General features: G+C 44.6%; 1 protein-coding gene across 1 annotated transcript in view; it reads left to right on the forward strand.

The window, feature by feature from the left end:
* The window catches only part of CSMD1 (CUB and Sushi multiple domains 1), a 467,695-nt gene that overhangs the window by 400,100 nt on the left and 42,805 nt on the right, over positions 1-24,790 (forward strand). Inside the window, exons 46-48 of the mRNA XM_039255776.1 lie at positions 8,732-8,905; positions 10,298-10,471; positions 22,794-22,982. Coding sequence (XP_039111707.1) covers positions 8,732-8,905; positions 10,298-10,471; positions 22,794-22,982 — 537 coding nt within the window. The remainder of the gene's footprint in view (positions 1-8,731; positions 8,906-10,297; positions 10,472-22,793; positions 22,983-24,790) is intronic.

Consider the following 24,790-nt stretch of genomic DNA (forward strand, 5'->3'; position numbering starts at 1 on the left):
CAGAGCAGAAAGTTTATGCCCCCACCCCTCATCTCTGGCACAGAACCTTCCGTCTAAAATTTAGGCTGTATGACATGGGGGGAGGTAAAATATTTGGAAACAGCCAGTGCTAATCTTCACATTTTACATATGCATCATCCGTGGCTGGGAGGTAAATGTCACAAAATGCTCCCCAGCCACAAGCGCTTCTGTCTCTATTTCTGAATATTATCTAACGATATTCATTTGGTTCCTCAGGAAATATGGCATAGGATGTAAAGGTTAATAGGATGCAGTTCTTCTTTTTTCAGGAATTTATAATCAGAGGAATAAATAAGATAAATACCAAGTACCTTTAATAAAAAGGTGAGATTAATGAATGGCAGAAGAGAGAAAGCTGGGGTGGGAGCGAGGCCGGTGGTGGAAGGGCCATGGCGGAAGCCATTTTGAGGAATCACGGAAATCTCCACAAGCAGAAGTGGAGAGAGTTCACCCGAGAAACTAAGATTGGAGCAGTACTGGAAGTGGCCTAGGTGGTACGGAAGTTTGGCTTACCCGCACAGAGCCTGTCCTGGGGGAGTGCCCTTGGTAGTCACAGGAAATGAGGGCCTGTGCTAAAGTGTCATCGTGCTCGTGGAAAAGAAGCCACCTGCTTGTTCAGACACCTCCTCTGGTTCAGGCACGGGCTCGAGGCTGGTGTGTGAAGCAACACGCTGCTCTCAGAATTCACTCTGCTAGTAGAGACGAACAGTGACAAAAATTAGGTCTCTATTTGCTGAATTTACAACACAACAAAGCAGCAAAAATATCTACAAGTCTGGGTACTGTTTTTTGTTTTTTTGTTTTTTTTTAGTTTATTGTTTTTGAGAGAGAAAGAGAGACAGAGAGAGAGCATGCACACAGACAGGGAAGGGTAAAGAAGGACCTACGTGCAAAGTGATAGAGTGATTATTTGGGGAACTATACAAAAAGGGGCACGTGAAGGATTTCTGAAAGCCCCAGAGACTACTCAATCCTGAAAATTTTATTTATATTAAGTATGGCTTAAAATAATTCTCTTGACACTAAGAAGTGTCTAAAAGATTTGAGACAAATATATTTTGTGGCGAAGATTGGGCTCTCCTTAGATGTACTGATGCAAAAAGTGTCATGTTCCTCAGACAAGCAGATATCTACATGTCCTCGGGAAAATTCCTTTGTTGTCCGTGGGACCACAGCTTCTCTGACTTAGGCAAAGTTGCTGAGCAGTGCCCCTAGAAATCCCACCTGTGGAAGATAAGAGTCTCCTCTCTCCATATTCAGATGCGTTCCTTTAATATGTAGGATCTGAATATTTGAATGCATCCAATGGTGTTTAATGCCAACGTGTTTTCTCTGCATGTCAGTGGATCTGAGCCGTCTGACATTTTGTGACTGTTTGTTAATACTCAAGAAGATTTTGTCAATCACCTTTGGAATCCATTGCCAAATAACCTTGCCTTTAGCCCAAAGTCACCGTTATTGCCCAGAATGGGAAGAATGAAACAAATTGCATTTCTAATTCTCATACAGGCACTGGGCACTTATAATGATTATTATTTTATTTTCAGCAATAAGTATGTATAATCACAAAGCAAATAAGAAGGCTGAATATTTGGTTTATAGATTTTCTAAAAATGTATAAATGTGTTCAGCTTTAATCCCCAGATCAATATTAGTATTTGTACAGATACAAACTAACGTAGTGAAAAGGTAACCTTACAGTAGTGGACTCTTGGCTGGGGGGATTGTGTGTGTGTGTGTGTGTGTGTGTGTGTGTGTGTGTGTGTGAATGTGACCTTATGATAGGAGAGAGATCCAGTTACACAGTTCCCTTTAATGTTGCTGATTCCACACCAAGGAATGCAGGGCTCTGTCGGGGTCCATATAGCACGTGATATGACATGGGAGATAGGGTGGCCAACATCTGTACTGGTATCTATAGAATACGTAAAAAAATGAAACTTATTTACATTTCCAAAACACAAAATTCCTTTCTAAAATTCTACATGTATACATAATTGTAGAACACTCTAACATGCATTACTCGAAAGTACATTAAAACCTTGGATTCTGAATAACTTGTTCTGTGAGTGTTCTGCAAGAGCAAACATTTCTAATAAATGTTAACTTGATAAACGAGTGATGTCTTGCAGTGTGGGTCGTATGTGATGCTGAACGTCACATGATCAGGAGCAATGGTTCTTGAAATTCGCTTTGATATACGAGTGCTTTGGATGACAAATGTGTTTCTGGAAAACTTAGGCTCGGAAACCAAGGTGTTATTGTTTCTTGAAGTTGGAAGTCTTCAGCGTTTGCATGTGTTAGGATAGTAAAGTAAGTCCGCCAGCTGGCGTCTGACGCTCTGGGTCAGGCCCTCGGAAAAGTCACCAGTGGAAACAGGCATATTTTCCAAAGGTTGTGGGCTGCACGCCTCATTACAGGACGAGAAACAAATAGAGAAACACCGTAGGAATCTACTCTGGACATCACTCACATCCTACGTGTGGAGAAGGTTCTGCTCTAAAATAGAGATTTGCTTTCTGGAGAATATTCCAGAAAGCATGGATAGAATCCTTATCAATGCTGGAGGAATCCAGGTCACTCGAGAACACGTTTTCAGAATATTCACTCTACCAGAAACAAGCTCCTGTGTCCTCTCAGAAATGTTAGACACCACCTGCTGAGACGTGGGATATATAGATGGATCTAGAAAGAGCTGCTTGGAGGAGCTTGTGTGTCTCCAAGTCCTGCGGTCATGGGTAAAGCCTGCATCGCTGACCTGCCTGGTGTCTGTGTGCTGGCTGTGTGGTGCTGCCCTCCCTGCTGACCCCCAAGACCACACACAGAAGGCTGGGCTCCCTGGGGAGCATGGCCACCTCCCAACCCCTCCGATCCCACCTCTGGCCCATTTGCAGGGAACCCTTATCTACCTCCCTACCCATCTCTGTTTTACATTTTGTTGGCAGATTTTATCCCTCCCAACCCAACTTTAGAGAAAGATTGTCAAAAGAAATTCTCTTTTTTTTTATTTGGGGCATTCTAAGTGCAATGTAGTAACAGTTTATAAATGAAAACAGTAATACAGCCTTCATTATATATAGACTAGCATAAACTATAAGTTGGTTATTCTCAAAGCTTGTAGCATAAAGCAGTTACTCGGCAAAGGAGGTGATACACCAGATGTTATGACCTGGCTATTTCCACTGCAGCACAAATGAAACCTCAGTTTTTCTGGAAATTCCCAGAGTCCTTGTCATTCACAGGCCAAGGTGAGTGATACTCATGTCCAATATAGCATGTGCAATACAGAGAACCACCTGCCCAGCAGTGGGCAGCACCTGCTCTGACCTTGAATTCCTAATTCAGCTACTGATCCAAAACCAATTCTAAGAGTTGGTGAACTTCCCACACCGCAGTCATACCAATTCCACATGTGAAGAAAAGGTAGAAGAAGTAAAGTTCTGGAACCATGAAAGAAATCGAATTGGTAATTCATGTGTATTTGAAGTGAAAGGAAATTTGGCAATTCCTTTAGGAGATATTCCTATACCAGTCTATCTGGGTACAGAATTAAAAATCACGTGGAATTACAGTTTTTACCATTCTGCCTGGTTCCTGAGGCCTTACCCAGTCTGTGCTCTCGGGCTCAGCTCGGTGGCAGAGTACTAAATTCATAGGTCGGACTGACACAGAAATAAAGCAGCCCACGTGCTTATGGCTCCCAAGTTTTCTTCCCACACTTTCCTGAAAGCATTTCCAGCTGGTATTTCTTAACAACTGACTTCCTGATGTGATTCTATCGGTCACAGAATTGCCTGTAGAGAACGGTGAGTGATCTGTATTTAAGCGGAAGCCAAATGTTAACGGAAAAAAAAAAAAAAAAAAACAAAGGGGCAAACAAAATAACAAAAACTGTGAGATCTAAGACCTAGATTAATTAATTAGTTAATTAATCTAATTAAACCACACGTTTTAATCAGTTGATATTTTGCTCTGAATTTTTTTTTCTTTTTATGTTGTAGTTAATAGATTTTCTTATCCTTCGTTATCACTTATACTTTACGGACTTGTAGTAGTGAAACGCATCCAAATCGTGGAAGACGCATGAAGCACAGAACAATATGTACAGTTATAAGCAGAGGGAAGTGGATACCCTTCCATTAAAGGGATAATTTGGTCCTATAATTTCATAGTCTTCATACTGTAACAGAGACTAAAAAATAAATAAAATTCCTCATGTCAGCCACTAGGCTGCCTTTTGATCACCTTTACCTGGCTAATGAATACACATCCTTCAGGCCTTAAATGTTGCCTTTTCAGGGTCTCTGATTTCCTCTATTGGAGGCATGCCCTGCCTTGCTACCCGATCCCAGTACATGCACACACCTTCAGGCCCTTCCGAATTCGACCTCCCATCGCGTTTTCACTCTCTGTGGTTGGATCTTATTTTCTGTGTGATCCCTGCTCCAAGAACATTGCTGGCCAGTAGGAAATCATCATTAAATTATTGTCACCTAGCAGGATTTGGATATACTTTGAAAATGGAAATGACCTCACTGTCCACTGTCACAAGTATTTAGTGAGTGACTAATACATTTTAGCCACTGGACAGAAGCATGAAGATAGTTACGAAGCATTCTATGGCAGATATAAAGAAATACTTCCTACATAGTATATCTAACACAAAATGCAGCTACGTCAAGGATAAAGAAACTCACAAAAGATATAGCACAATATTATCATGAAGTCATAGAATCTTACATTTGAAAGAGACTCCCGTGTACATTGAGCTCAAATTCTACCTGACATACCTCCCCCCGCCATGATATTTTTACATACTGTCAAATGTAAAAATATTTTCTGGTTAAATATTCTAAGCAAAATCGTGTGAATATTCTATATTTGTTGATGGCTTATAATTGGTTTAAGACTTTGAGTTTTTAAAAACATTTTAACACACGGGCTGGAAAGTTGAGTGAAAATCAGATCGGTACGCCTTAGCTTCCAATCAGGAAGTTGCACGGTCTGCATATATTCAAATTAGGAGGCAGAAGTAGCAAGAGTGCTATGAACTCTTCCCATCAGGCCCTGAGCCGGATGGAAGTGCTCTGGAAGGACCTTCTCTGTGTTCTTTCAGTATTGAAAGCCAGTTCCTCGGAGAACTGAAAGAACCACAGGTCAGGGGAGAGGCTCTGTTAGGAACTGTCATTTCCACGTGTGGCTGCCAAGTTTTCCCTTCGATAACGAAAGTACACAGATACCTTCTGGACCATTAAGAGTACCTCTGTGCCAGGCTTTCAAAAGATCACGTAGACTCAAACTACGTGCTCTTCCTAAAAACTCCAGTGGAAAGAAAATGCTTGTTAAGGCGTCAAAGTGAGTCTAGCAGGGGTGTTTGTCGAAATCAAGGATGAGGCCGAGCAGATCCTGTAGATGATGAAGGCTTTCCATCGGCACACACCCCCTTAAGCACCCCACTTGCCATGCCCCCCAATCGTGGACTGGTGGCAGGCTTCATAAATAACCCCCAGAGTACTTGGCGTAATTCTAGAATAACAACCAGCAGTTAGGTGGCCCACATTCTTGTTGAAGATTGGATTGTGTTGTTTTGATACTCATTTCTAGAAAGTAGATCTTTTTTTTTTAATTTTTTTTTAATGTTTTATTCATTTCTAGGAGAGAGAGAGACAGCGTGAGCAGGGGAGGGTCAGAGAGAGAGGGAGACACAGACTCTGAAACAGGCTCCAGGCTCTGAGCTGTCAGCACAGAGCCCGACGCGGGGCTCAAACCCACGAACCGCGAGACCGTGACCTGAGCGAAAGTCGGACGCTCAACCGACTAAGCCACCCAGGCGCCCCTAGAAAGTAGATCTTTTAATGGTCCCCTCAAAAGTGGCCGGGCTCTCTGTGGGATCTCGGGACCACCCCTGGGTGCTGCCCCTCCGTCTGGCTCTTGTACTCGCCCTTGTCACCGGGATCGGGAAATGGCTCATTTCCCCCCTAACGGGACACACTGTGCATGTGGCGGCCTCTGGATTGGGGGAGGGCCTGTGGAGCCAAGGCCGGTGCTCTGCGAAAATATCCACGGCTTCAGAGGATCATTCCTCAACCCGAGGACCACGTCCTTCCTCCTCTGAGTTCTCTGCGTGCATCAAGGCTCCGTTTGGGGGAGGAGATCTGGCCTCTTGCCAGAACCGACTTAATTGATCAGGGTGAATGGGAAGAAAAAAAAAAAAAAAAAAAACTGTCAAGGCGACAAAGAATCAACCAAATCTAGCGTGAGTTTGTTGGCCCGACTTCTTATAAACGTTGTTGAACCAGGGATACCCAGCCATCGGTTGGGTTTGTTCCCTCTGCGCTGCAGAGTCACTTGTTGCTAATACACTTAGTCCAAAACCCGGGAGAACACAGTGCTGCTAAATGCTGTCGGAAGTAGAAATATAGATTATTATTTTAAATTCTTCTGGAATGATGAAGTTAGCTCCAATTGTTGCCTGGCAGTGATCTCGCAACTTTCTCAACCTGGGAGGTAGCCTGCTGTGTGTAAACCTTTGACAACTGTGTGCTCTGTTTGGGGAATAAATGAACGGGGTGGGGGCCGACATCAAAACACTCTGCATGGGGGCGCCAGGGTGGCTCAGTCAGTTACACGTCGGACTCGCAATTTTGGGTAAGGTCAGGATCTCGTGTTCATGGGATCGAGCCCCGAGTCGGGACCCAAGCTGAGTGTGGAGCCTGCTTGGATCTCTCTCTCTCTCCAACTCTCTCTCTGTCTCTCAATCTCTCAATCTCTCTCTCTCTCTCAATCTCTCTCTGATCCTCCCCCCCCAAAAAAAATAAATAATTAAACATTAAAAAAGTACTCTGCATGTACTCCAGCCTGTCGCTCCCTCACAATGTAAGCTTTGGGGTTTGGATGGATCCTTTAGGAACTGGTGGTGGACGCCTTTTTCTTCATATGTATCCCAAACCCACATGTAACGTGGATCCTTGGAATGTCAGGCACTCCTAATGCTTCCTATTTTGTTGATTAGGTATTTTTTTGCATAGGAGAGGAAGGGAGAGGTGAGGAGGGAAGGAGTAGAGGGGGAAGGAGATTGGAACAGAAGGGAAGGGAAGGTGCATGCAGAGCAGGACACTCACACCAAGCCCCCCTCCCCCACCCCCTTCCAAGTTTGCTCTGTGCCACATGGCACCTTATGGCTCTTAGGGGGAAAAATCTTCAAGGACACTTGCTGATGATGGGAAGGCAGTCGTGTTTGGTACCGTCATGATAGGTGTGGGGTCACAGCAATGGGATCTTTCAGTGGTGGGGGGGGAGCTCAAGTCTGCATGCTGCTTGGGGAGTGGGGGTCACAGTCACGCGGGGTGGGGGTCCCGGGCGGGAAATCCCCACGAGGGCACAGCAGGGTACTGGGGGCTCTGGCTGACCGGACCTAGCAGGATGGGGCTGAAGGCAGGCCAGGCAGACTGACCTCCCCCGGGGGTGGGGGACAGTGGGAGCCCCCCAGACAGTGGAGGGTGGGGGCTTCCCACTGACTTTGTTGAGTTTTTGCTGAAAGTGGATTTTACAGGAAGGGGCATGGATGGGCCTGTGGGAAGGCTCGGGACTGGGCAGAGGTTCAGTCAAGCCAAGAATTTCGTCACACCGCTCCAGCCTTCTGCTCACAGAGAGCTGAGTGTCCCCTACTCCTTCTCCACAGACGCCCCCTATCACTGAAGCCTGTGGGACACCACGTTTGCCGGCTAATTACCTTCTGACATTTCAGATTCCTTCCAGCCTCTGCTTTTCACCTCCCCTTCAGTGTGAATGTCCATCCTGGCTGCATCTTCCTGCCTTTTCTTTTCTGGCTTCACACACTTCTCACGGCGAAGCTCAGTCGCCTTGCGCTCAGCTAACATCTGTCATCTTGCTTCTCCTAAATCTGCTCTGTCTCCAGGACATCCCTCCGCTGAATACTAGACTCTTTCGACTGGCTGTAGGCCAGTTCCACCTACATGCCGGTTCAGACCTAACCAAATGTACATGTGTGAAACTGAACATATTTTCTGGGGCGCCTGGGTGGCTCAGTCCATTAAAACATCCAACTCTTGATTTTGGCTCAGGTCACGATCTCACGGTTCATGATTTCAGCCCCTCATCAGGCTCTGCACTGATGGTATGGAGCCTGCTTGCGATTCTCTCCTTCTCTCTCTCTCTCTCTCTACCCCTCACCCCCCAAAATAAATAAATAACATAGAAAAGAAATTAAGCATATTTTCTGATATTCATTTCCCTTTGAAATTTCACAAATAGTTTAACGATCCACTCTCTCGCACTGAAAATCCCATGTTCAATAGATCACAAAACCTATCAGTATTAATCCCAAGTGTCTCTTCCCCTTTTTTGGCTTTTATTTGGAAAAGCAGTAGCCAGACAACATAAAATCTCAGTAAGAAAGATAAGTAAGAAAATACATGGGGAAACCATATTTGCGGAAATAACTTCATTAGCAATTCATACATGTTAGCAATTTCAAACATGACTCGATACCCACCATTGTTGAGAAAAATAAACAAGTTACAAAGCAAAGAATTATATTAAAAAATTATATATAAATGGGGAAAATTCTGATACGCTAGGCACCTGGTGGTGTAAGTCACCTGCAATACAGGTGAACAGATTGCGAGTGCAGTACTGTTATAAGAAACAGATTCTGCAAAGCGTTTATCGGTTTTGCTCCTGTCTGCAGCCGGCCACTGCGGCTCGCCGGACCCCATCGTGAACGGGCACATCAGCGGAGATGGTTTCAGTTACCGGGACACTGTGGTTTATCAGTGCAACCCTGGCTTCAGACTGGTGGGGACTTCGGTTCGAATCTGCCTGCAGGACCACAAGTGGTCCGGACAGACCCCCGTCTGCGTCCGTAAGTACCACGTGAAGCAGTTCAGCGCGCGCTGCCTTTGCTTACCTTCTCTGTCGGGAGTCCTGGCACAGACTTAGCACAGACATGCGGTAGCTCCAGAGTGAAGCAGAATGGAACCTTCACCGGGGCCGAGAGAGACTCTGGGCAGGGCTGCTCCCTTCCTCTCCCATCCACCTCCCCTGTGTTCCCTTCCGGCACCTCCAGATGCTGGTCCACAGTTAACGTGCTCCTTCACTCATCTCCAACAGACCCCAGGGTGAGTGGTGTCCTGCACGCATTTGCCTGATTTCATCACAGGGTAAACAGGGTGCAAACAGAAGCTAATTATAGCAGGGCTAAGGCACTTAGTCTGAGCCTGCAGATTGGCTTTCCATAGCCAATAGCCACACGCCCCAGATCTTCTGTGTTATTTTGTATTTTTTCTTTCAACAAGACTACAGAGTTTTGCAAGCAGTCCTTCCTTTAAAGAAAGACATAGAATCTCATGGAATGATGGTCCTCAAACTTTATAACATCCAAGATAACTATTGACTAGTGTTTCTGTAAGACATTGAAAACTCTATTGCAAAATGTGTTTTAAACCAATTGGTTTTTTTTCTCCCAGTATATTCTTTATTTCCCGTGGATAATACAGAGGAAGTGTGGATGCAGCCATAGATAATAACAGGTGTTATCTAGGACAGTGCAGTGGTGAGTGGGCAGAGTTCAGGGTGAAGGCTTTACTTAGAAGAAAGAACCATTGACAAGATAATTGAGGAGGAAAACACCAGTTTTATGACTGTAATGTGTTTCTTTTGAAAAGGCCTCTGAGGGATATCTTTGGGATTTGTATTGCTGCTATTTAGGGCATGACATTAATGACAGGTCACTACATTTCCTAAGATCATACAATAGGGACTGTCGAAGAAAGTTACTGTTTGTGTATGCACGCTTATTTTGCTAATTTTCTGATGTTTACATTGATACTGGAAAAATGGATACATGTGCAATTATAGTTATCAGCCAGGTCCCTATAATTTCCAAATGAGGATTTCCACACAATTAGCTGGTGCATTCTAAGGGGAAAATACTCAAAACTCGTAATTAACGTAAGAATTTTACCCCCTCTTGTTCACCGCTTTATTCTAGAGTTACTTGGCGTCCTGTCATGACGTAAGAATAATTAGTAAGATAAACAAGTACATTTTCGACATGTGGGTTATTTTCCATAATTATAGTAAAAACCTGTAGATTCAGCTTCTGGTTCTGTTTCACCGTTTTTCCTTCCGAATGTAAGCACGGTCTGCCACGAGTCTGACAGCCATCTCTGAACGCATACGTGTGACACGCCTGTAAATGTGTCCATGTGGAATCCGTTTTCTGACACTGCTGTGGGCCTGTCTTCCTACGCAGCCATCACCTGCGGCCACCCCGGGAACCCCGCCCACGGCCTCACCAACGGCAGCGAGTTCAACCTGAACGACGTGGTGAACTTCACCTGCAACACGGGCTACCTGCTGCAGGGCGCCTCCCGGGCCCAGTGTCGGAGCAACGGCCAGTGGAGCAGCGCGCTGCCCGCCTGCCGAGGTAGGAGGGCCTCGCGGAAGGAGCCCCGCAGGCCGAGGTTGGCGGGCTGACCGATGCCCCAGAGGACCCGCCTGTGTGACGCTTCAGGCACTAGACCTCACAGACGCTCTCGCTGCTCAGGGGGGAGACAGTGTGAGAATAATGGGGAACGCTGCCAGGGGTCCCATCAGAATGGTCTAGGACCCTAAAGGAGGCCTCTCTCCCGTTTCCCTTTGTCTTCGCCCATTGTCCATCTCTACAGCATCTTTGGACCTAGGGCGTCTAGACCTGGGGCAGCATTTAGGAAGTTCTCATAGCTTTTAAATCTCTCTCTCTCTCCTTTCTCCCACCCATTCATTTGTTCAAAAATCACCACCTAGATCTCAGCTAAAACCTGAATTTTCAAGATCTGCTATTTTGGGGTTTCTGTCTTTCTTGATGTTTGAGCTCATACTATTTAAGGGTCAGCTTCCATTGCCTTCCATGAGAACGTCTTGCACGCTGAAGGTGAAGTGTACTTCAGGGTGGAGGTGAAGAATTTATGGTAGTGAGATGAACGGTATGGGAGCCCGAGAGTGAGAGCTCCTCTGGCTGAGTCACCCACCTTCCCACGGGGGTCCCCAGGGAGCTATGTCCAAATGATATGATAGCAGAATGGGACCCGAGCAATTCTTTAAAATAGTTATGTGAAATGTGGCTACCAGACAGTAGAGTTCTGGTCCGAGCCTACACGGGAGCGCTGGACAAGGTGAAGCCTCCGAGGTTCACTTCCCTCTAAACACTAGTATTAGATTCACGCTACTTCGGTGTAGAGGAAAACTTGCCATGACTAGAAAGACCCTGGGCCTTTGTTCTCACTGTCCCCACCAACCAGACTTCCGGTTCTGCTGTGGCTGGGCCTGGGGGCCTGGGGCTTGGGGTGCGGGGGCACTTTCCCACTGAGCTTTTTGCGCAAGAGCACCTGCTGGTCCCATGACAATGTGGGTGGGGTCTGGGCAGCTTGAAAACTGACACGTGTACCTGATATATCATCATCATCATCATCATCATCATTACTGTTAACAGCTGTGTGAGCCAGGGGCCACGGAGGAGGGTGACCAGAGCTGGGGGCATCTCCGAGGGCGCGTACCAGCACAGGAAGCTGGCTTCTGGGGGGCATCTCCTTGCATTTTTGCATTGAACGTCAGCACACTCGGGCGTACCCCAAATACTTCTCAACGCGGTGCAGAACACAGCTGAAGGGCTTACCTCGCCTCACAGGGAAGCGTGAGGGCGCGCGCCTGCGAGACACGGCCAGGATGAGAGCAGCCGCGGCGGGGCGCGGCCGCAGGGACGGAGATGGAGATGACGCAGCTTGAGTCACACTGCTCTCCCCACCTGTATGACAGGAACGCAACAGCACACCTGAAACAGTGATTAAGCTCGAACGCCTGTAAATTTTGGTCCGGTTTGTCTTGACACAGGGTACAGCATACTTGTGCCTTTGATGTCTTAGGGACATCCACACAGGCTCTATGCCTCTTCCCCCAAAGCCCTTCTGTTCAACTTCACATGTATTAAGCACATGCTCTATTCCAAATGCTGCGCTACACTCTGCCAGAGACAGGTAATTTCATTCATACCTTTGAGCGGATAACACGGAACCCAGAGGAGTTCGCCAGTCAGGTAGGCAGACTGTCACCAACAGTTGCTGAGACATCATCCATCTGACACATAATATATGCTTGCTGGACGGAAGATGGGATGAACTCAAAATCGTGGATTTTCTGTATCAAACTTTTTTTGGGGGAACCATATTCCATTCTCCTCTAACTTCTACAGAAGAAGAGGAGTGGAGATTAAATTGTGCCATTTATTAATGGGTTTCAGGGTTTTGGATACCACACTGGGTCCAATAGAAGCCTAGGGCACAGCTCGATGTTGGGATGTGTAGTACCCTCTTCAGTATTAATTCTGCCTTTCCTTACCTTTCTCCATCTTCTCAAATAATAGGACTGTACTTAATTTTTTAGAGAATAGAAAAGGAAGTTTTTAGGTTCATAGAAAAATTGGGAAGACACAGATTTCCCATGTTTCCCTTGCCCACACGTGCACAGTGCCCCCATTGTCCACATTCCCCACCAGATGGTGCATTTGTTACAGTCAGTGAATCTAACAGCTCACTGCCCAGAGGCCGTACTTTGCATTAGGGTTCACTTTTCGTGTTGTACCTTCTATGGGTTTGGACCAATACATAACGACATGTATCCACCCTGATAGTATCATACAAAGAGCTGAACTGCCCCAAGTATCCTCAGTGTTCCACCTGTTCATCCTTCCCTCCCCCCACTCACCCCTGGCCACTACTGACCTTTGTAGTGTCTCCATAGTTTTGCCTTTTCCAGAAGGTCATATAGTTGGAATCGTACAGTATGTAGACTCTTCAGACTGCCTGCTTTCCCATGGTAATATGCACTAAGGGTTCCTCCATATCTTCTCATGGCTCGACAACTCATTTCTTTCTTGTGTGGAATGATATTCCATTGTCTGGATGGACCACAGTTTATTTATCCCTCACCTACTGAAAGGTAGCTTGGGCACTTCAAGTTTTGGTAATTACAAATAAAGCTGCTATCAACATCCCTGTAGAGATTTTTGTGTGAACACAATAGGGAGTTTTCAACTCCTTCAAATAAATACCAAGGAGTGTGGTTGTCAGATTGAATAGTAAGAGCATGTTTAATGTTGTCCACACTGTCTTCCAAAGTGCAGGTGCCGTTTTGCGCTCCCTCCAGCAGTGAGTGAGAGTTGTGTTGCTCCACGCCCCCGGCAGTGTTTTCGTGATGTCTGTATTCTGGATTTTGGACATTCTCATAGGTGGAGAGTAGCTCTTCCTGTGCTTCAGTTTGCATTTCCCTGATGACATAGGACGTGGGGCATCTTTTCTTGTGGTGACTTGCCTCTGTGTATCTTCTTCGGTGAGGCGTTGCTCAAGGTCTTCAGCCCATTTTTCATACAGATTTCTTGTTTTCTTACTGAGTTTTAAGAGTTCTCTGTCTGTTATCCATCATCTCCTTTGCTAATATCTTCTCCTACTGTGGCTTATCTTCTCATTCTCTTGGTGCTGCCTTTTATGGTAGAGAATCTCAATTTGTACTTAATTTTGAAAGCTGTTCCTCCCAGGACCTCTGATGAAGGGGTAGAGGAATGTCTGGTAAATGCAGCCCTACAGCAATGGAGTGGATTGGAAACCACCATAACATCTCCAAGACGCCTTCAGCTCACATATTCACATAAATAGTTCTCTATTTATTTTTGTTTGTTTGTTTCCTTCATTTATGAGCTAAGAGCTACAGTCTAGTGTGTCGGAGGCCGCGCCGGCTCCGACAGGTCCAGGGGTCCCTGAAGGATGGACGGTGTTGGCGAGAGAGAGAAAAAGAGCGAGAGATGCCCCGAGATTCTTTCTGATCACCAGGCAGGCATCTCTGTCCTGTCGGTTTTGGTGTCTTTATTTAAAGGTTCAACAACAATATGAGGTCAGAGAAAAGGAATTTCTTACAATGAGAGGTCTTTTGTGATATCAGTTGCAGAATTATCCCAGTCGTAGTGAATTTACGACCAAGGAAATAACAGGATGCTCTTAGTGAAAGACAGGATAACATATAGATTACATTGTATATAGATAAGTTAAGAGTCATTCTGTCTGGCTCTCAAGAGGATGAATGATTCTGAATTGGTTAGTTTGTGGAAACTACCAAGGGGGCTCTATATGTATCAGTCTTTGCATCTGGGTTTATGTTTTAATTACTCTTATCTATCCTCATCCCAGCTGCCAGTGTAAGGGAGGGTGTCTGTGGAATGTAGGCCCTGAGGAAGGGACTGCCATACATCACCAATTAGTAAGTTATGGTCGGTACTTGTCTGTACCTTAACTATAAATTAGGCTCTTCTGATATGGGACCAGGCTCAATAGTAACTCTTGTGTTCTTAACCCCCTTTATTATCTAAGTCTTGGAACTGCAAGGCACATAGGAAGAACATTTTGACAATAATCCACAGAACTCTTATCTAAAATCTCTTTTGTAAAGGCAGGAATATGCTTTTCCTATGAGGTAACTGTGTTCAGAATATGGGTTTGATATAGACTATTGTGAGGCCTGGTCAATACCAGCAGGCTCATTTCCACCATGAGCCAGTAGTAGCAGAAGGAGATACTAGTCTTCATTTCTCACGGCAGAAGCTGTGCAAACATTGCCATTTCCTTGCTGTGACTGCCATCCAGAGAGGCTGGTGCGGCTCCTGGCACTAGTGCACAGAATTTACATGTTTATTATAAAACCAGGGAAAACATGATTTCAAGGACAGGCTCATAAAGGCAGTGAAGCCTTAGGGGGAAAAAAATGTCATGAAACTCAAGAAATTGAAGGTAACAAAAATATCTACTTTTTAAACAAAATTACCAGGGATTCTCCATGCCTATTGCAGTATAACCTGATTCTTGTCTTATGTGCTTCCTTGAATAATTCCACAGAAAGGTTAGCGTGTCCTGTCTCACGCTAGTGTACTGTTGTGCTTGATTTCTCCTCCCAAATTCTTGATAATATCTATATATTGTGTACAAACCGTAGAAAACAATCACAAATTTCTCTTTTTTTTTTTTTTTTGCTTTTTGCTCTGTGACCAGTAATCCCATTTTTAAAATTTTGAATCATTCAGTTAGTGAACAAGTCCATTTTTTCCTCTCTTACTTATAAAAATAATTAAATTCAGAGATATAAAATAGATGTCCCTATGTGATTACACACATGAAGATAAAGTGAAGAAAATATGGGGTTAGTGACATTTCTGTTATGCTTAGAGAGGATTAAAAAAAAGCAAACAATAAAAAAATTCACTAAAGACGTGCCTGGGTGGCTGAGTCCATCAAATGTCTGACTTTTAATTTCAGCTCAGGTCATGGTCTCATAGTTCCTCAGCTTGAACCCTATTTCAGGCTCTGTGCTGACAACATGGAGCCTGCTTTGGACTCTCTCTCTCTCAAAAATAAATAAAAATTTTAAAGAAAATAAAGAAAATAAAGAAACTATGCATATGAATACATTTATATGTCTATGAAAAATCATATATAATCATAGATATCAGAATTTTTAAATGGCAAAATTTTCAAATTGAGGGAAATACAAGAACTAGTCCCATGTTTGTGGCTTCATTTAACGCCTGTCTTCTGGGTCTGTGGGGAAGCAGAACCAGAAGTAGCAGTTGAAAGCCGGGGCCCAGGGAGCGTGGGGCAAGCTCCCTCCTAGAGCGGGAAGAGGTTGGGATGGGCGGCCCCCGGCAGCCGCCCTGAGACCCCCCCTTGCAGAGGAGTCTCCGGGGGCGGAAGGGGAACGGGGTCCGCCCTTTGGAGTTCTCAGTGTGCGGCACGGTGTTGCCTGTGCCGGAGCTGCGTGGGGCCGAGCTCTCCAGATCGGTCATCTTGGATGAGTCCGTGCGGGGTCTACGGTCAGTGGTCAAATTCACATCAGTTTCCTCGCATGGACACTCAGGGAAATACACCCTCCTCCCTGGTTTCTGTGAGTTCGAGATAAACCGGTATTTGTGAAATTCTTCACCGCTGCCCAGGGTACAGTAGGCCCTCTGTCTTCCCACCACGACCTCAGGCCTCTGAAATGTATATTCCCTCAGGAAAGTCAGGCAATCAGTTGTAATCAGCTATAATTCATTAGAGCGTTTATCTTGTAGTGAACCCGAATCACAACTTACTTCATCTTTACCAGGTATTGATAAAAATGAAAGCATAACTTTCATGTGTTTGGAAAACAATCACAAATTGCTCTTTTTTTTTTTTTTTTGCTTTTTGCTCTGTGACCAGTAATCCCATTTTTAAAATTTTGAATCATTCAGTTAGTGAACAAGTCCAAAAACATTTAATCTATACAATACACTGAATATTGCATCCTTTATCTTTGTCCTCTACACTTTATATAATTCTTTCTGTTGAAAACATTTTTATAACATACTACACAGAACTCAGACCATTATTAGTGGGTTTTTTTTTTTTTTTTAATGTAGTGAACTAATTCTTACTCCTTCTTCCCACCACCAATGAATTTAAATTGGCTATTCTTGGGGCCCCTGGGTGGCTCAGTCGGTTAAGTGTCCGACTTCGGCTCAGGTCATGATCTCACGGTTCGTGGGTTCGAGCCCCGCGTCGGGCTCTGTGCTGACTGCCAGCTAAGAGCCTGGAGCCTGTTTCAGTCTGTGACTCCCTCTCTCTCTGACCCTCCCCTGCTCACACTGTCTCTCTCTCTCTCTCGGAAATAAATAAAACATTAAAAAATCAAAAAAATAAATTATGCTTAAATTATGAGGCATTATTTTTTTTGTTTTCCTGTTCATTGTCAAGTTTTTATGAACCATAAAGGAAAATGGAAGAACAGGAGTAAAGACCAAAAATAAACGTAGACACAGATTTTCAGACAAAAATAAATAGAAGACAGTTTTTTCCTTCTTTCCTTCCTCCCTCCCTCCTTCTCTTCCTTCCTCTTTTTCTTTCCTTCCTTATTCCTTCCTCCCTTCCTTCCTTCCTCCTTTCCTCCCTCCTCCTTCCTTCCTTCCTTCCCCCCTTCCTTCCCTCCTCCCTCCTTCCTTTGATCATAAAGCACTGAGACCATAGAAGGTGAAATTCAGGAGTCATCAGGGCCACCCTGCGCCCCTTATCCCTCACTCAGTAGACTGAATTGAGAGCTTCCGACTCATGTTCTGTGTTGCATGGCCAGCTGTCATTGAGAAACAGTGATCACTTACCACTGGGCTTGGTTTCTCACTGAGCCCCTAGGGTGAAGGGCAGTCAGAAACTCCGAGAACCACTGTGCTTGTCAATAGATTCGGAATTTGTATTGAAATAATTTCCTTTAAATCTTAGCAGGTGTACTATGCTGAAGATTTTTTGGAGGTGAAACATCAGAAAAAAATAATAAGGAATAAGAATTATATACAGTAAAACCTTGATTTGTGAGCATAATTCACTTTGGAAACATGCTTGTCATCCAAACAGTCTTATATCAAAGTGGATTTCAAGAACCGTTGGCTCAGCTGTGATCATGTGACACTGGGCGTCACACCCTCCTCTTCTTATTACATGACATCGCTGCTTTGTCAGGTTAAAATGTATTAGAATGTTTGCTCACCTTATAAACACTCGCGGAGCAAGTGACTTGCAATCCAAGGTTTTACTGTATTTGCTTTTGGCCAATTTGTGTGTGATTTGGTGACTTAAAGAAAAATAACTTTGTTTTTGAAAGAGAGAGAAAGAGTAGGGGAGGACACAGAGGAAGAGAGAGACAGAGAGAATTCCAAGCAGGCACCATGCCTGCTCCAGTGCACAGCCCATCTGGGCCTGATCTCTTGTGACCATGAGGTCATGACCTGAGCCAACGGACTGAGCCACCCAAGCACCCCTAAACAAAAAATTCTCCCTAAAAATGGAGAAACAGTGTGGTAATTTTACATTCCAGTGTCATGCATCAGTTCTATGTGGAATCTATGTTTTCCATGTTCCTGAGCGAGGCAGATGCTAGAGCAATAGCAACGATACATGGACATGATCCTTTCTGAAAATTGGATTAAGCTTTGAACACCTGCCCAGTCTACCCTCAGAATTAAAGTACTTGTGCACCCTACGCTACTCCTGTGTGGTTTGGACATGGTCCCTTGTGTGTGGCTTTAAAGCTAAAGGGCATCCTAAAGTGATGGCTCTCTCTGCCAGATTTTAAGCTCACATCTGACTTGTTAGAAAATCTGATCATAGAGATAACTGTGACTGAAAATTCAAACCTAAGGAATCTACTTGAAAAGAAAAACCCTCCATTTTTTAATTTAAAAATTAGTTTTCAGCATAATTTTAAGGTTGGATTTGAAACCTTGATGTCTCGGTGAAGTACAGTCGAAAGTGTTGTGCCAAAGACATCTATAAATGTGTATGAGTTTACAAGCACAGAGAGAATGTGAAACCGATTGCAGTATAATTAAATTGTTTATTGTCAAACCCGTAACTTTTGAGTCTTATGTGTTTCACATGGGATTTTAAGTATGTTAGGATTTTCCACTCTCTAGTCCCAAAGCTGCCACTAAACGTGGTTTATACCTACCACATGTGCCATGGTCTTTCATCCAGCGCCAGTGAAATAATGATAGTTTATTCTTCATATCAGCTACATAGGCTTCTTCCACTGTAACATTCAATCCGTCAACCACCCTTGTCACCCACACGCATGCTGTGTCTCCCTGTCGCTCTCCTTTAAGGGTCTGTCACACTGGGAACCCGGTCACGAATTTGCGTCAGACCATTCTGACGTGTTTGGTCTGAGATACAGTCAGAAACAGGCTGTTCATCCAGATATATGGAAAACTGGGTTCCTTTTATTCTCAGAATGTCACTCACCACCATTTGAAAATGTATATGTTTAGTATTTTTATGTTCATACATATGCACGCACACACACATATTTAATGTTTATTTATTTTTGAGAGAGAAAGAGAGCACATAAGCGGGGAAGGGGCAGAGAGAGAGAAGACACAGAATCTGAAGCAGCTCCAGGCTCCGAGCTGTCAGCACAGAGCCCGATGTGGGGATCAAACTCATGGACCTTGAGATCATGACCTGAGCCGAAGTCGGACGCTTCACCAACTGAGCCACCCAGGCACCCCTCTGATTTTTCAAATTATGACCTAAAGCTTAGCCTTAACATTAACTAAAAGTTAGTTTTAAAGCGTAAACTGTTTCTATTTACTTTTTCTTTCAGTGTAAGATTTACAATTAAATTTTTAAAAGTAAGTAACTTCATCTCCCTGTTTTAACCTTTCAAAGCCAATGCAGATGGCAAAAGCTTACTTAGTCCACTATATTCAGAAATGAATAGAAATGAAGCTATCAGCTAAGAAGTCAGGGGTAGTCATTTATACTTTTTTCAAAAACCAACCTTGGAGAGGAGATGGATGTTTGGGGCCATCGTGGCGGAGATGGTTCCCTGGGTGCAGACTTCTCCCCTACTCACTCAGCTGTGTACATGAAGTAGGTGCAGCCCTCACATGTCAGTCATACTTCAGTAAAGTGGTAAAACATGGAAACACTAGACCTGTAGGAAACAGTGTTGACGTCAAAGATTGAAAAGCACTTTAAGTTCTGTTTTGGTTTTCTAATTTCGAACCAGATTCTGGATATAGAAGTTAAATGGCACGGTTCTGTTACAGTCATCTCAGAGACCTTCCAAGTAAAGCCTTATAAGCTTTCTGTTGATCATTACTTAATACATTTTAATAAATGGACAAGCAATATAAGAAGCATACAAGGAAATTTCTTGTGTTTAATATAAGAACATATTATGAAAATCGTTTCTGAGAACCAGAGATGGAATTCAGAATTCCATTATTCAATTTAGAAGCAACTGACATCTTCACAGATTGGCCCAGCCAAATGACAGGATGGAATCCAATCCATAGCAAACCTACGAAAGTATTCTAGGGCCCACGCAATTAGTGACTGCGGTGGGCTCTCATGGCGTCTACCTTTACTGCCTTTTCTTTATTTTTCCACAACCGAGAAGAAACAGATGGTCTAGTTACTGTTTATGTACATCTGGAGAAATCTGTCATATTTTCTGTCATCAGAGAGATTTGACACGAAAACATGGTGATTGCTTTGGGTTTTATGCACAGAATTAAGAACATGGGACAGATGTGGATTCCAGCACGTGATAAGGGAACAGAGCAGGACAAACTAGGGCCAGTCAATGAGATGGCGTCTAAGGAGACAGTACACAGGCACATGACCACGCCTGTCTGGACAGAACAGGGCTCAGAGGCCGAGTGCTTTGCAGGGTCCTACAGCTTGAAGCATGTCAGCAAAAGCGAGTCAGTCATAGAGACTGAAGGTGAAACAAATCAGATCCAACAATTAGCAAATCATGTTTCAAAAACTAGCATTCTAATGTTTCATTACTCAGGTTATCTGTGCACCCAATACTCAGATGAGGGCAATATTTGCTAAGTTGTGTCTGTCTGCAGCTGGATAGGGCTCATTCAATAGGACAGGACAGAAAACTGCATGAGCAGATTTAGGGCAATATTGGATAAAATGGACTGTTAGTACTCAAAAAAAGTTTGAAAGCGAATACATGTTTAAAAGTGGAAATCATAGGATGTGCAATTTAAAAAAATGAACATTTATTTTCGAGAGGCAGAAAGAATGTGAGCAGGGGAGAAGTAGAGAGGCAGACACAGAATCCGAAGCAGACCCCAGGCTGTGAGCTGTCAGCACAGAGCCCGACGCGGGGCTCGAACTCAGGAACTGCAATGCAAGATCATGACCTGGGCCAAAGTTGGACACTAAACCCACCGAACCACCCATGTGCCCCCATGGTTAAGCATTTTTACTGCTTCATTTTTGAAGGGTGCTGAAGTAGGTGAAAAATGGGAAGGTGCCTGGGACTCAGCACTCCAGTGCTCCTTCTAGATGATTCTGTGCAGCCCAAATTCCAGTGGCTGCTGGTAATGAGAGCATTCCTGTCTGTTGCACATCTCTCCTCCGCATGGGCAAGAAGGCCCATCGGGGAGAAATGTAGCCCAGGGTTTCAAAGCAGTCAGGCATGGAACTCGAATAATCTAAGTCCTCTTCCTCCGGCCCCAGAAGAGCTCAGAGAACAGCCCATCCCTTGGCCGCAGAGAGAAGGAGGCAGTTGGATCTCATCATTCCGGAGTAATAACTACTTCTCTGCCATTGGCCTCCCTCTGCTCAGTGTTCTCATCTCCAGCTGGACTCGTCTCTGGAGCTCGGGACCTGGATAGCGATCACTTTGTACGTTTCCTGTTTCCCATCCAGCACACACTTGGCCTACATTAAGGAAAGCGGGGTCGAAACGCGAAAGGACAAAAAAGCAGAAGCTCGGCCAGGACATGCAGGGTCCTGTGAGGCACCGGGTGTCCATTGTGTGTCCCGGTTCAGGGGCTGGCTCGGTGCCGTCCCTGTGTTGTCTCTAGCCTCATGGCAGACGACTCCGATGCCACGGGCCGACCGCTGCCGAGAGGAGCAGGAGCTCGGCGGCGAGCACACAGGGCCTCGGCATGCCGGCCAGGGGGACACTTCACTGCTTATGAAGGTGTAATGCGAGCGGACCGTCTGTCGCCTGGGCTGGACGCACAGCTCAGTGCCAGGGTGCCCCTAAGCCGTTGTTTTCCAGGTCAAAAAACTAACCAGTCTTCCAAATACGTTAGACTTTCACCACGCAGGTAATGCCTGCTGCCTCTGTGGGTCATAGTTTAAGTGTGTGGTGTGGCAGTTGCCTGTGCTCCATACACATGGCTTTTCTCTTTGGCTCAGAAGAACTTGAATCTTTCTTCTGTGAACTCAAGATTATTCCAAAAAGCACAGAATACAACGTACAGCACTCGAAGGGGCCTTCGCAACTCTCCATTCTGCCCTCCACCGTCGTCCTCACTACCAAGAGGAAATCACGTGCACAGATAGGGAAAGGGCTTGCCCCCTGCTGCTGGGCCGTGACGTGCCACGACTGCCTGAGAAGTAGCCGCAACCCCTTTCGGAGCCAGAAATCGCTGGAGAGAGTGCAGCTTTCACAGCAGCTGTCTCATTCACTGGTGTGGGGGGTCAGAGCCCCAGATAATCAGGCGTTCTTTCTCTTCCTCTGCACCTGCGAACGCACATTGCTAATTCCCCTCCAGATGCCACCAGGCATTCAGGCTACTGTGAGTGCCACTCACATCAAGCGGAGCACGTCCCGCGTCCCACAGCCGACTGCTTCACTGCGGACCGTTTCTGAAGGGAGAAGAGGCTTAAATCGGAGGCTGGCTTCATTTACACTGCTATTAAGTGCTGGTGGAAGAATTGTCATTTTTACTTGCATTCTGCCTATAGCAGAAATTATGTCAGGCATGCATATTGAAGCATTAATTTATGTAGGTGGGGGGGGGATTAACAAGTGTCACCGGCTGTCCTAAAATACTACATGTAAGTAAAGCTACTTAAACTAATTTCGGCGGGTTCCATTTTAACCTTTTTTCCTAACCAAGTCTGAACCAAGAAGAACCCTATTATTAGGAAATAAATACAAGGAATCAGCCTCATGTTGCAAAAATTGCCATATTAGCAGATTCACTGGTTGACAGGGTTTGCGCATACTGGCCCCAAGGAGGAAGTAGGATTTGTTGGGGGAAGAACATTCTGGAAGAACCTCAGCTGTGACGTTGTCATCTCCCAACCTTTCCAAAACGATGAGTGGGGCCTCTTCTCAGATCTGTTTTGTTTATATGTGCGTCTAAGTGATGTGTAACTTTTTTTTTCCTCCCCCAGTGGTGAACTGCTCAGATCCAGGCTTTGTGGAAAATGCCATTCGTCATGGGCAACAGACTTCCCCTGAGAGTTTTGAATATGGAATGAGTATCATGTATCATTGCAAGAAGGGATTCTACTTGCTGGGAACTTCTGCCTTAACCTGTATGGCTAACGGCTTATGGGATCGCTCTTTACCCAAGTGTTTGGGTAAGTGAGGGTTACTTTGGATTCTTGTGCCACAGAGCCCTGTAAGACCATGAGCAGAACAAAAACAAAAACATAAACAAAAACAAAACAAAAAAATTAAGTCTTTACAGACTGTGTAAGTTATTGTGATATCTTTATTGATTGACCAAAAAGTCACAAAATACAAGTCAAACAAGTTGATGGGTCACAGAAGGAGAGGGGACATGGCCCATTCTCACCTCTGGCTTCAGGAAGAAGTGGACCCAATATATGGGCCAGCAGGTGGTACTGCTTGACTTCTGCTGCCACCCAGCAAACAGGCTTATTCTATGAGACTCAAACATGGTGGCCAGTGGCCTCAACACTGTACACCTCTCAGCTTCGCTTTGTCTGGACCCAGACTCAGAAATATTGGCAAAGGTCTCTGGTATGGAGTGTCCGTCTGTTGACCTAGCATCTATGGCAGGAAGGGTAGAGTATTCTGAGGGAATACTTACTGAACACAGGTCTCATGAGCAGTTCTGGTACCGAGAGTTAATACAGTAAGAGGAATAGTATCTTGACAGTATCCTCCCCCAACCCATATGATTAAGAGGAAAGCACATCACCCTAAAGAATGGAGGCAGTATATCTAGGCAGACAAAATTATAGCTCATCATTCCTGCCCATCTCACAACATTATCAGTATTTTAGACCATGTAGATTAACAAGAGTACATTTTTTCCCAGGATCTTTCAGTCTTCCCTTCTTTAAACTTGAAAGAGCAGAGTGTCCTTTAGCATAAAGACATCATCTTATTAAAACAGTCTGATGGTTTAGGAAAAGGGGTGACTCTTCTTGGCCTTTTCAAAATCATTCAGAAACAAAACAGTCCTTAAAATCAAAATGCTCTCTTCTTTGTATTCATTTTCTGTGCATAAAGGATGTGGGACATGACAATTAAATTGATTTTACTGAAAAAAAGTGATAATCTGTCTTACCTCTTGCATTATAGCACTTTTAGTACCTTTTCAGAATAAATTACTCCTGGAGATTATTTTTCTTATAATTCAGTGTCCCTCATAACCCTCCCAATCTACATGGAAACTTGTCTTGAATTCTAATTGTAATAAGAGAATTAATTCCTATGGAGAGTTACTTCTTTCAAAACCACAAGCACAGCTTCATAATCTCAAAAATGCATCTACAAATTGATTACAGTCTTCATCAAATTTTGTCTGCTATCTGGTTTTCTAGGCCTTTACACACGGGAATTTTTCAGAGAAATTAGTTTTTCTTTCCCTGACTCCCCAGACGTGTCTTTTGCATCTTCCCCGGCTGATGCGAGACTTCCATTAGTGTTTGTGATGATGCCAGTGGGCTCCAGACCTCCAGGAACTAGGTTGTAAGGGACTCTCCTGCCCCTGGGTGGCCCGTCCTCACCGCTTGCCGCCACTAACTGTCGGGATTACTGCGCGCCCAGGGACGCGGGTTCTCTGGGAGCCCTTTGCTAGTACATGCACTACAGTCGCTAAGCCTCATGTCTATTGTCGCTCCTGTTGTTTCCCTGGTTTTTTTCTCTTTTAATTTCACCTAGAACTGGTCGTGTACCAACTATTTACTAATTCAGTTCTAATTAGCTCCTTTTTAGGACTCTATCTTGATAAAATCGTATTCACCACTGAATGGAAGTCAGTGTAAAACCGTATCAACAGAAGGGCTGATGTGACTCAGGGGATGCCTAATGTGTTTCAGCCTTTTAAATCTACCTCTCCGGTTGATATCACTTTTGGGTTGTGAGTGATCAGATGCAAATACTCTAGGGTGTTAAACCACTGGCCTTTGAATCC

The sequence above is a fragment of the Hyaena hyaena genome, unplaced genomic scaffold (assembly GCF_003009895.1).
Source record: "Hyaena hyaena isolate Hyena2069 unplaced genomic scaffold, ASM300989v1 scaffold_545, whole genome shotgun sequence".
Lineage (NCBI taxonomy): Eukaryota > Metazoa > Chordata > Mammalia > Carnivora > Hyaenidae > Hyaena > Hyaena hyaena.